Here is a 13,319-nt window from a genome sequence, read left to right as displayed (position 1 = left end):
CAGAAATCCATATTCTAATTCAAAAACAAATTAAAACTGATCGAAAATTTATCCGTTTCTAAAAATCTTAAATAAAAAATAACGTACCATGAGGCCAATTGCTTGTGGTAAGAAAATATTTGCTCGCTTAGTTGATAAACCAATTGATCGAAACAAAGATTAACCTGGGTTTATAAAATGATATTCAAAAAAGAAATATAGTATAAGTTATTGAATCAATTTCAAAAATAATTATGTAAGACTCTTTAATGGATCTGTAAAAGATATCACCATGCTAATCTCTATATTTATTATCACTTATACTTATTATATAATATTTAGCATACAGACACTCAGGCAGATTCCATGCCATGGGAGGCTAAGAAGGTTTGTAAAATGGGGCCGGGATCTACAGGATTTTTTTGGAAGGGGAGGGGGCAAGATTTGTGGTACTCCTCTTTATAATATCTTTAAAAGTTTTTAAGGCTTAAATCTGGTCTAATATATTACTAAAGTCTTATTATCTATCTATAAATAATATATTAGATAATTTTGAAAATATGATTAAGCAGCGGGCACAATCGCTATAATGCTAGGAGGCGTATTATTTAATGACGCTTATTTTACCTCCGCCTCAATCTCGTCGTACAAATGGCGTTTTTTCAGATGTTCCAAGCTAAATTGGGCGCTATCATTATACAAGTCCAATACGTAAAAGAGAGATCTGATTTCAGATTTAATTTTTATAAAATAATGATTTTTTGTAAGAAAATTTTTCACCCGAATTTCATATTTTAAAAAAAAGAGAAATGTAAGATATGATAGTGTAACGGTTCGATTTGAGTCAATTTTTTAAAAACTTAGCCAGAAAAATCTTGAGATTTCACTAATAGATGTCTAAGACTTTTTGCCATCTATGAGCAAAATCTTCAGGTTGCTTAAAATTTTTCCGGATAAAATAGAAGTCCAATTTGATAATGGCATTACTGGAAGGGAGGGGGGAGGGTTATGCCGTTAAAAAACAGTTCAAATCGAGTCAATATATACTTTAAAAAACTTATATGATTATAATATTTAAAAAATGAAGATTCGCTCTAAATTTTTGGTGATAATCAGCTAAAATTGGCACTTTAAAATATGATAATGTAAAAAAAAGTTCCCAACTAACTTGACGATACTTTTCATGGGGAAGTGGTAAAGGTGATCAATGTCAAATATGATGTTATAAAATAAATTAATGAATTCAAAAATGTTTCGGCATTTTAAAAAACAAAATAAATAAAAAATTGAAAAAAAAAACAAAACTCTATTGAAGCTGGCTTTTTGGAACGCAAGATGCAGTTGATCAATATCCAAGGGCCAGACATATCAATGGGAAACTGGACGCGTTTTCCCATCGTCATTTCTAAGTAGAATTCGCGATACCAAAAATAGGCCAGGTCAGAGCATTGCGCCATTACGTCTGGAGGTCGATAAAATCGTAAATGTTTCAAAGATTTAGGCAGGGAGGGAATAATTATGAAATGATATAATAAAAAAAAAAGAAATCGTATTTTGTATTTCTAGTTCTTTCTTTCTTTTCTTTCGTTTCAAGTCAAAAAGTGTAAATCTAAACGTATTTACCGTTAAAATTCAAGAGGTGTCCCCAGAAGTAAGAATTTTTGAGGAAGTTTTCAACGGCGCTAACCGTGTTGGAATCCAAATCCTTTTTGAGTGACTTCTTCGTACCGGGTGGATAATTATCGGAGACTAACATCTCGAAAAGAGCGCGAACTATGTACAGCTATTATTTATTATTTTTTTTAAATTATAAATTTTAATATTTTTTTTTTAAAATGAAGGTACGAAATAAATAATCAATACAAAGAAGAAGAAAAAATACAATAAATTTTTTTTAAAAGAAAAGCAATAAAATTTGTAAAAAGAAGAAAAAAAAAGTATATACAGTGAAAAACTTGTTTGGGCGTATTAGAGGTATTGTTTCAATCCTAATACTTTATCCTTATTTATTTCTTTCTTTCCTTCCTTCTTTTCTTGATACTTGCTTTCTATGCTTACTATTTGCTTGCTAAAACCCTCTCCTTATAAATAAGAAATTAGTTAGAAAGAGATTACAAATGTTTACCGCTTAACAATTTTAATATTTTCTAAGTTTTTTTTTAAAAAAAACCTGGGTATGGGATGGTGGTATTGCTTTTCTGGGTACGGTCACTTCAAAATTCGAGTCCTGATGATTATCTTTCTTACCTTTATACATGGGATCATCGGAAAAATCATAATTCAGCGGAACTTCCATACAGGTCTCCCTCACGGCTAACAATATACTTTTTCGCCCCGAAAAAAAAAGAATAATTAATGAAAATGATGATAATAAATTGGGAAGAAAGGGAATAGGCAAGAATTTGATCTTGGAATTGGTGCCCGTTGTATTTGCTATAGATCTCAATAAAAAATAATTTGGCGCCAATACCATCCTTAGGAACATCTGATTCCAACATAAAATCTTCCGCGCTTTCTGTCTATTAATTCCGTTATCCGGCTATATTGTTAAAAATAGTATACCACTCGACCCAACCTCAATTTTATAATTAAGTTTTTCTTTTCGGAAATATTTTCAATATCGGATTGTTAATTGGAGACAGGCCCTAATTTTAAATAATAAGGACAGTTTAGAAATGTAAAAGAAGGAAAATTATTCTAAACAAACTTTTTTATGGACTCTTTCTTGTTTTTGATCGCTTTCCTCAGAGCTTCCCGCACGTTAAGCTGAACCAGGTCTTGCAACTCGGCGTACACGTTCCTCATTATGCTCTCTCGGAAGAGGGGATTCGCCTTGGAGAGCAATGATTGCAAACTTTTGACCAATGTGATCATCTAATTACATAATTTAGGGTCATTATTAAATTTTTTTTCTAAATTTGGAAAATAAAATTATTTCTAAGGTAAAGGTTCCCACTTTTCAAACTGCCACATTTTCTCTATTAACGTTTACAAACTTTGAATCTTGTTAATCAGTAAAACAATGAAGAACTTAAAGTCTTTCCCAATTGGAGAATCAAAAAAAAAGTTTCTTACCGTTCTAGACTTTATACATTTTTTATTCTTTGTTACTCTAATTCTACGTAATCGGTTTTCAAATAATTTTCAGCAAAACGCCAGGCACTTTCGGTTCAATTCCAGAATTCAAAGTTGCCACCTCTCTATTTAAAAAAATGTTAATGTGCTACAATTCATTTGAAACTCATCCCTATTTTACAACATTATTCTCCTTTTTTTTCTTCATCAGTTTCTAGTACATATTTTTTTTTTCGTTTTCACTTCCCACTTTCCTACAGGATTTTTTTTTTCTTAAATCACTCCACAAATTTTTTTTATAAAATATTTACAAGATGAAAGGGGACCGTGATTATAATTATATTTATCAGGCGCCTGATGTTGACTAAGGTTTGTAATAATACGGTAAGGGGTTGAGGTGGTGCGGGGGGGGGAGTAAGAATAGGGCCAGTCTCGAGAAGGCTAGGGTTATATTAGTATGAGAGCCGCCATTTTGATAGTGTCCTTTTCCATTTACTTTACTCTACCACTTACCAAAGATCCTGAACTGGTATTGATTCTTATTAAAAGAGAAAAAAATAAACAAAAACAAAAACGCGCCTCAATCAAAGCGGATTTCTCGTCTGAACTGTAATTGAACTTTATCGCTCTTTCGTAATCTTCGGCATTGGGCGGGCAGTCCTTATTCTTATTGGAATCGGTAGGGTTCATCAACTTGGATGAATGCTTTGAGGAAAAAAAAATAAAATAATAATAACATGAAGTATATAAACATTATGTAATTATGGTGTGCCCTGTTTAGTGTTGTTAAACGGCTTCGATTTTAAAAAAAAGGGCTAGACCAATTTTATTAGTCCTCACTTTTTACTCCAATTCTTAAAAAAAAAAAATATTCTAAATTCTAACATTTCTTTTAATTTTTAAATAAAATATCACACAATAAATAAATATCAAAATCCTAAATATATATATATTTTTTTAAAAAAAATCAAAATCTCACAAAATCGAATAATTTATTAAAAACAATTTTTCCCTCTGTTTTAATATTATTTTTCCTCCGACCAATCAACAATAAGCAATCTTATTGATTGACGGGTATAACAAAAAATAATGTAAAGTTTACAAATACTGGTACAATAATATCTTAGCCCTAAAAAGGATATTACGCAAAGTCTGGAGATTTTGCTCGCAGATGACAGAAAGGTTTCGAGATCTCGTAACTCGCGTAATATTATTTTTGGCTAAAATAAATAGGCGAAATCCAGCCGTTTAACAATTCACTATATTCAATTCCTACCCATTTTTTTTTTTAAAAAAGTTACACATTATCGGAATTGGACCAAGATGGAGAAATACACACAAATGTAGAAAATATTTATACTGATCAAAATTATATTATATTTAAATTAAAGATGACGACTAAAAAACGTCAATTTATGTGAGGGCGGTGGTCAATCCTAAAAAGGTCACATGATCAAGCATACTAAAAATGAACCATATGATATCAAATTATTCTATCTACCTAAAAATAATGTCTAACTATAATTGCAATCTTCTTTTCGCAATAGGCTTTTATTTATAAACAAATGAGATAAGGAAAATACTTGATGATTTGATTTACGTACAACAAAACGGTATTTTTTTAAAAAAAATGATATAGTTAATCATCAAATATATTATTCAGAGACCAGCAAGAGCGGTTCGGGTACACGGGTCGTATTTTAATTATTTTTTTAAATTATACCCGGGCCAGGCCAATCAAAAATTTCAAATCGCCATTATTAACTATAAAAATTAAAAATAAATTTAATATATTTTTTTTTAAAATACGGGCCGGGCCTGAAAATATCAAAGCGCAACTCCTTGAATGCATAAAATAGAATACAATTTTTTTTTTAAATGTACAAAATTAATTATTTTTAAAAAAAAGTATTCCTATTTTTTCTAAGCACGTTTACTAAAGTATATTAGATTTCATATACCAAATCATTTTAGCCCAAATCGTAATTATATATATATATATATAAGTAAATCAATCAAAGACGCTTTTCTTTAAATAGAAATAATTACAAGGGTTACGTTTAATTTGCCCAGTTAATAACAAGTTGTAGCCATATTTATGTAGAGTTAGAGATGATATTGGAGGCACTAAGTGTAGATATTATGATATAAAAAGTAGTCAATTGTGCTAGATAGACAAGATCTAACACGATCACTGAGTGACAGTTAAAAAATTGATAGTATAATCTAAGTAACTTTTTAAATAATATTTCGGTTCATATTTTACCTTTTAATAAAATGATATTCAAATTATAGAGATTAGGAAATTTAATATTTTTTTAAAATAAAATCAACATAATTATCATAAAAAGAGATTGGTTAAATTAACTCATAATAAAATAACTCGGGCATTTAGCTTACCGTTTCGCTGATAACGCAGTTCCAATGAGCCAAAAGAAGCAAACCCTTCAAAGCTAAATCCTTGATTTCCTTGTTTTGAGCATCGGTCAAATTTCTTTGATTTTGACAAAGCGAAGCCTAATTTATATTTAATTAAAATTTCATATTTATATTTTTTCCTTTTAAAAATTAAAAATATCATTTTAAGACTAACTTCGTTTTCTCTCTATCTAGCTTTCTTTCTTTCTTAAAGAGTGATATGAATAGTAGTGTTAAACGGCTTGATTTTTAAAAACGGCTAACCCAATATTAGGCAAAAATATTATGCAAGTATGAAGATTTTGTTCATATATAGAAGAAAGGTTTGAACATCTATTAACGAAATCTCGAGACTTGCATAATATTTTTTGATTAAAATATTCAGCTAGCCGTTTTTAAAAATCGAACCGTTTAACAACACTAGATGAATACAAATGGTATAGGCAGTTAAGATTGATAAGACGAACTAAGATTTTTTCACTAGACTAAGTTAACAACTTACAACAAATAAAATTGATTTTTTTACAAAAAAAAATTAATGACAAACCTCGTTGATGTGGATGGACAATTGGTAAGCGTAGGAAGTATACATTTCCCTGGCCAGGGTCAATTCGGTCAAAAGCGTTTTGCAGAATTGTCGGTGAGTGCTGTGATTGGACGAGACAAAAAAAGAGTTGAGAGCGTTGAATAAGCTTCCCACGCTTATATTTTCGCATTTTTTGCTGATGTTACCACTTCCCGACAAGGCTTCGTTCGTGGCATTATTTCTGTTATTAAAGCATGATTTTTATTTTCAAAACCTTTATATACTAAAAAAAAATATCATAATATATGTTAATGCTTATTAATAATCAATAAGGTGTTTTGGCAATTTTAAATTGTGAAGAAAAATTTTAATTTTCCTTGTGGTGAAATGTATTTCGTCGACTGAGTATTATAGTGTTTTACATATTTTTCCTAAAAATTTTAAGGAAACTATTTTTTAAAAAAAACAAAAAGGTTCTTGTATTTCAAATAAGGAGATAACATCCGAAAATAAAAATAGTAAAATTTTAAATGTTCAAATAGTTTTAAAAAATATATAAAGTCTGGCCCGCTCCGAAAATTAACATGAAGAGGTCCGTTCGGTTCAGTAGGCAAATTTATATTTAAAAAAACAAGTCCGGGGTAAACGGACCAGACTTCCGGCAACTCAATATTCGTGCCAAGACTTTAGTATATAATAATAATGTTTTAAACAAAGCCAAATTTTGAGGAATTTGAGAAAGGAGTGGATGTCTCGAGATTTTGCGACTCCTCTTGTTGCCATCCATCAAGGTGTTATCCATCGAGGTCCCCATGTCGCAATGCACGTTTGCGAGGCCCATAGAAGTTTCGCATTGATGAGAAGGTTCTGTAGTGCTGGATATAAGCGATTTCATTTTTTTTGAAGAAAAAAAATACAGTAATACTTTCATCGTTTATGTGGAATACGAATCATTTAGTATAATGTACGCTGAATCACTAGTATTAACAATAAACATATCTTTAGTCCTGATTTTCCCCCTTCCCTCTTGCTACAATCATTAAGTATAAAATAAGGAAATATTTAAATTTACTTATCGATATCTACTGTCCCTAAGAGCTCTTGATTTCTCCCAATCCCATCATTCTTAGGCTGACTTCCTATGGGCGACCTCGAGGTGGGCCCTTGCGGAGTAGGACAAGATGATACAGGCCATTTTGAACTATCGTAGTTGGGCGTTTTGGTGATGTAGGAAGTGAATGGACATATTTGCATGTCGGTGGCAAAACGGATATAACTTTTTTTTAAAAATAATATATATTGTGATGTAAAATATTTTAATTTTTTTCTTTCATTATGAATAGCGACTTGCTTAAAATAATAGTTCAAAATCATTTCTATATTTTTATCCATACGTCTCTTGAGCAGTGATCAATTAAATATAGGTAGTGATTATTTCAATTTTATAAAATAGGAAAAGGTCACATCATTATATTTTAGGCAATAAAAACAACACCTGATTCATTTCATTTCATATTCCTATGATCCCTCTTAAAGAAATCATTTATAGAAGTCATCATCTTAGTGAGACTACAGTATTATCATATTCCGGTCATATTTCCCCTAAGAAAACATCTACATTATCTGCAAATATGAAAAATCCTTAAGAGGATAATTTTAAATGTCGTAATTTTCTTAACAAATGTAATTATAAAATAATATATCTCTTATATATTAAAAGGTGTGTTTTTTATGGCATTTTTTGTCATATTTTGTGACGTGGTCTTATATTATTCTTTTTTTTTTAGAGGAGTCAAATTTATTTATTAAAGCTATTATATATAATATCTATAAAAAATGTAAAAACAAAAAATAATATAAAATTTTTTATGAAAATCATAATTGGATCTTAAAAGGAACAATAGTTAAATTTAAATTAGTATGTTTTTTTCTAAGGAATGGTCTTGATTTAACTTTGTGAGCTAAATTTTGAACGAAATATTAAATTTCGGATTTATCCATCATCAAACGAAGAAAAAAAATGTCTGATTCACCCGTCATTCTTAACGGTTTAGCAGCTAGTGTAATTATAAATAATTATTCAATTTAAAAATACTTATCATATTTAATTTAAAAAGTAAGGCGAAGTAAATTGGCGCGCTATCACTAAAGAAATACAACAAAAAAAAATAGAGCGCTATCGCTATTTTAATAACAAAGCTTTTTTTTTAAAGAAAGTCTCATTAATTTTTATACCAATTAAAATGACCGCTATCATAATCTTTGAATGAGGAAATAGGTATAGTTCATATACAAGGTAAAGAGTGCTATACTAATCTGTGAAATTTTATCTTTTTTTTGCTAAAAACCGTTTAGACCTAGTAAGTTGGCGCGTATTATTTAAAGAACCACAATAAAGTTTATTACCTTAATCCTATAAATATCTTCGTAAATCAAAAAGGCCTAAAAGAAGAAATGTATTAATAAGCTAATCGAGCTCACCCCCCGCCATATGAACATGATATGAATGATAATTGATGTAAAATTAATCAATTTTGTGCTTAATCAAATTTTAATTTAGGGAATATAAATATTAGCGTTATATACTTGGCAGATACGAGCAAACTACCAACATCTTGACCAGCTATGTATATAGGCATGAACTTCGGTCCGTAACCCAGTATTTTATCGAGTTTGGTGAAGGGTAAAGGGGCTAGGTGAGCCGGGGCCGAGCCTCCGCTGAAAGAAGAGTTGTAAGATTTCAGATCTATCATGGTTGGCACAAATTAAAAAAATTGAATGATATATATTTTTCCATTTTTGAGTGGGGGAGGGAAGGGGGGTTTATAAAAGAGGTAATCAGGGACGATTCGAATTCTTTGTTAGAGAAACGGTTAGATTCCTAGAGGATACTTGTTTGATGTTGATTAAAAATAATATAAATGAATGAGAATCGGGATAAAAAAATTTTTTGTTAATAAATTAATTAATAACCATTCTTCTTTTTACCAGGTCCCGACCTGGTGTCTATCAGGCTGAGACTGTTGAGGGTTGATGAGCCATTACGAGATTTGGTGGTATGCGCCTGCGATCCGCTCAACATTTTCGAAGATTTTAGAGTGCTCGAAATGGAGAGGTCAAGGGAGTTTAGATTCAGGTGACCCAAACGATTATTGGAATGAGCCGAATGCTTGGGATTATAAATGTTGTGACGATCACTGTCTAACAGGTTTATGGAAAATGATATAACCTTGTAAAAAAAATATAAGAATTTTATTTCAATAGATTATGAGAAGATATTTGATATGTTATAGGGTTGGGATATGAAATCAAATAGATTATATTTTTAGAGGATATTAAATCCAGGGTAGGGTTGTATTTTAAAACTTAAATATTTATTAATCAATAATGGAGTCAAAAAATACATAAAAAATAAAATCCTTATTTCTTGAATTATTCAAATTAAAACCAAAGATTAAAATTCTTGTAACAAAAATTCTTTAAAGTTAAATATGGTGATTCTTGTTTTTAATTATTCCAATAATATGCTCTAAAATGTTTATCATTGGTAGACTTATTAACGATACTTTTTTTTTCTCTTTAGCTTTCACCTTTTCTGGTGGTAAGCTCCTTCAACATCTCTCTCCACTTTATGTTATTAATACAATCTCTTTTATCTAATTTATACTTCTTTATATTGGCTCACTTTATGGCCCCATTGAAGTTTTGGCCTTCCTCTTTTACGTTTGCCCATTACTTCCAAACTCTTAACTTTATTTCCTATGTAGTTCATAGGCCTTCTCATTGTGTGCCCATACCACCTAAGTCTGTTTACCATTAACTTAGTCTTAATGGGCACTACCTTTAAACTACTTAGTATTCTTGTACTGCGCACCTTATCCTTTCTTGTTACCCCAGCAATCATCCTCAGCATTCTCATCTCCATGGTTTGTAGACTTCTCTCGTCTGATTCTTTGGTTGGCCATGTTTCCGAACTATAAAGAATAGTTAGTTGTATTATGAAACTGTAAATTTTTCCCTTTAATTTGTGTGGGATTCTTTTATCAAATAGCACTCCAGATAAGGATCTCCACTTTAGCCACCCTTGATTAATCTTACTCTTTATCTCTTTTTCTATCGTTTGTTTGTATAGTGGAGCCCAAATATTTGCAGCTTTCAATTGCCGATATCTGCCATTCATTTATATCAATACTCTCTGTTTCATCTCCTCCTATCACCATATACTCCGTCTTTTCTCTATTTACTTTTAATCCGTGCGTTTCTAGGATATTTATCCAACTCACTAGTCTTTCTTTCATTTCATCCTTAGGTTCGGCAAGTATCACAATATCATCTGCAAATATCATATTCCACGGGACTGTTTGAGGTATAGAGTGTGCTAATACATCTATTACTGTAATGAAGAGAAGTGGGCTGAGAGCCGACCCTTGATGAACTCCTTCGGCTATTGTGAAGCCTGCTGAAGTACCTGTTGTGCTACGGACCATTGTTGTATGGCCCATATACATATCCTGTATTATTCTTATATATTTTTCAGGATTTTGTGGCGTAGCGCCCACCAGATAAGTTTTCTTGGGATTCTATCAAAGGCCTTTTCTAGATCGAGAAAGACCATGTGTAGCTTTTTGTTCTTTTCCCTGTATTTTTCACTCATTTGCCTAATTGCGTGGATAGCATCGGTTGTTGATCTTCCAGGCATAAAGCCAAATTGAGTCTCTCCTATTTCGATTATATCTCTTAATCTTTTTTCTATTATTTTTTCGTATAGTTTTAGACAGTGTGACATTAGTTTTATGCCCCTGTAATTTTGACAATTATGTGGATCCACTTTATTTTTGAAGATAGGAACTAGATAGCTCTACCTCCATTTTTGGGAAACCTCTTCATTTCCAAGTATCTTATTGTATAGATTTGTGAGGAGATGTATTCCATCATCTCCTAGTGCTTTAAGGCTTTCTATTGGAATATCGTCTGGACCCCTAGCTTTGTTGTTTTTCATATGCTTGAGGCATGTGATTATTTCTTGTTGTGTTATAGGTTGTACAAGGTTTTGACAAGGGGAGTGTTCGTCTAGATGCAGTATGTGAGGATTAAAGTTGAGAAGCTCCTGAAAATATTCTTTCCATCTATTCATTATTTCTTTTCTTTATTATCAATTTCCCATCTTTATTTTTGATTACTTTCGAAGCTCCGTTTATATCCCTAGAGTTCTTTTCTCGCTGTTTGGCTAATCTGTATATTTTATTTTGCACTTCTTTGGTATGTAGATCTTCGTACATGTCATCGTATGCTATAGATTTGGCTCTAGCAACCGCTTTTGTAGCTAATCTCTTGAATTTTTTGTATCTTGTCTTGTCATCTGCGTTTTTGGATTTGTACCATATTTTATAAAGGGAGTGCATTTAAGCCAATACCAGAAGCTTTTATGGACCAGGCTGGGTATTGGCCTAATATTATATTATCTAGCAGGCCTGTGTGTATGAAAACAAAATGATGGCCTAAAAACACTTAAATATTGTTTATTTTCATTAAATACAATAAATTAAATTTTTAGATATGGACTTGGGAAATATTTTTTAAAACTTATTATGGGCTTGGGAAAAATTTTTTAAAACTTATTATGGGCTTGGAATTTTTTATAAATATTAAATATGGGCTGGGTTGAGCCTGGGCCTAAATATTTATTTACTATGGGCCTAGGCCTGGGTGGGGCTTGATCAATTAAGGTCCATGATGGTCTCTGGAAGATACTAATATAAATTCAAAATGGGTGGATAGATACCGATACAAAAAGTTATTGAATTCTTCAATACTCATACATTCAAGATGAATATTAAAATTATCATCACGAATATTAAAAATGTATTGGACCTTAACAACTCTGATTCCTGGGCTATAATATTGTAAAAGATTCAAAATTGTTTACTTTGATCAAAAGATGCTTTTCAGCTGGGGTGACAAAGAAGCCTTTTTCATAAGCATTTAAGCATGATTTTATAATTTCATAAAAAATATCTTCAAAATAGTCAACACTTTCTAAGTTAGCTTTTAAAGTCATCCTTATTTTATTTTGATTGGCTAAAAACATGGATAAATTTTGTGATTCTTGTAAAGCCTCTGAGTTATGCATTACTTTTAAAAATTGTGCAGCTCTGTTTTCATATGTTTTTAAAAATTATATATAAAACATGTAAAATAATTAAATTAACCTTCGATATGCTGAATAGTCATTTTTTATACTGGATTTCATATTCTTTAATTCATCAAGATTCATAAACATCTCAAGTATTTTTCCTAATGTTAAAAGGTAGGAATCATTTAAGAAGGGTCTACGCTTTTCACATGAACACACTCTTCTAATTTCATTAACAAAACTTTCTATTGCTTTTCTCTGTTAATGTATTAAGTATAATGTGTCATATTAATTTTTTAGAGCTTACACAAAAATACATAAATTTTAGCAACTTATTGACCTCTGGTGCTAATACTTCAACAGTTTTTTCGTAAATTTCTACCCTGTTGGGCTGTTCATTTGATTTTGGCTACAGTGATTTATTTTAAATGATAAATTTATTTATTATTTTTGAACCTGTGGTATAGCCCTAGAACAGCATCTCCAGGTATACAGCATAACACAAAATTCCTTACCTTCATTTATAATCTGAATGAGATCATTCATATATGAACATTCTTCACAATATTTATTAGTGATATTTGAATACATCAATATATCACAAAAATCATTGTCTAGGGAAACATTAAATGATAATAAACTATCTTTGCCTTCAATATGAGGTTGATCATCTGGCAAATTATGTTCATCAAGCAAATCTAGATTGGCTAAAGCTTCGTTAAAAATTGATTTAACGTTGTTCATTATTAATTTTTAAAGCATGTATTATCTTATCTTATCTAACGTTGGTATTTTATTATTGTTCAATCAGATGTTTAAGAATTGAAGTAAAATTTCCCCAACCCGTCGATAAATAGCGCACATCAATTGTGAACTATTGTATATATTTTTATTATATTTTTTTCTTCCAAATTTAAATAAACGCATATACTAAAGGTCTAATCAAATTTATATATTCTAAAATTAGGCATTCATCTAATAATTTAAAGAAACAACATTATATACTTTTAATAATATACATTAATTTGACAAAGCTAAAAGGTCGTATTAGCAAATTATACATCCTTTGAAATATTCTACGCGAATCATATTATCACTGTTAGTTATTATTATAAATCTTTATATTATATTGTCAACTGATATTTATTTGCAATTTATTTGACTAGAAATATAATTCATAAAACAGGG

General features: G+C 30.4%; 1 protein-coding gene across 1 annotated transcript in view; it reads right to left on the bottom strand.

Moving 5' to 3' along the window:
- Window positions 1-12,931, bottom strand: part of LOC135931793 (cytoplasmic FMR1-interacting protein-like) — a 56,402-nt gene extending 43,471 nt beyond the window's left edge. The window contains exons 1-17 of the mRNA XM_065469084.1: window positions 12,588-12,931; window positions 12,439-12,540; window positions 12,208-12,389; window positions 11,925-12,150; window positions 8,972-9,227; window positions 8,585-8,744; window positions 7,071-7,274; window positions 6,712-6,873; window positions 6,020-6,239; window positions 5,455-5,571; window positions 3,634-3,759; window positions 2,687-2,853; window positions 2,150-2,303; window positions 1,603-1,762; window positions 1,285-1,441; window positions 607-703; window positions 88-164 (exon numbers count right to left, since the gene is read on the bottom strand). Coding sequence (XP_065325156.1) covers window positions 88-164; window positions 607-703; window positions 1,285-1,441; window positions 1,603-1,762; window positions 2,150-2,303; window positions 2,687-2,853; window positions 3,634-3,759; window positions 5,455-5,571; window positions 6,020-6,239; window positions 6,712-6,873; window positions 7,071-7,274; window positions 8,585-8,744; window positions 8,972-9,227; window positions 11,925-12,150; window positions 12,208-12,389; window positions 12,439-12,540; window positions 12,588-12,875 — 2,855 coding nt within the window. The 5' untranslated portion in view covers window positions 12,876-12,931. The remainder of the gene's footprint in view (window positions 1-87; window positions 165-606; window positions 704-1,284; window positions 1,442-1,602; window positions 1,763-2,149; window positions 2,304-2,686; window positions 2,854-3,633; window positions 3,760-5,454; window positions 5,572-6,019; window positions 6,240-6,711; window positions 6,874-7,070; window positions 7,275-8,584; window positions 8,745-8,971; window positions 9,228-11,924; window positions 12,151-12,207; window positions 12,390-12,438; window positions 12,541-12,587) is intronic.
- Window positions 12,932-13,319: the final 388 nt, after the last annotated feature.

The sequence above is a fragment of the Gordionus sp. m RMFG-2023 genome, chromosome 1 (genome assembly GCF_954871325.1).
Source record: "Gordionus sp. m RMFG-2023 chromosome 1, tfGorSpeb1-WG-v2, whole genome shotgun sequence".
Taxonomy (NCBI): Eukaryota; Metazoa; Nematomorpha; class Gordioida; order Chordodea; family Parachordodidae; genus Gordionus; species Gordionus sp. m RMFG-2023.
Note: the sequence above shows the minus strand (reverse complement) of the source record. Positions and strands in the feature narration are given on the sequence as shown.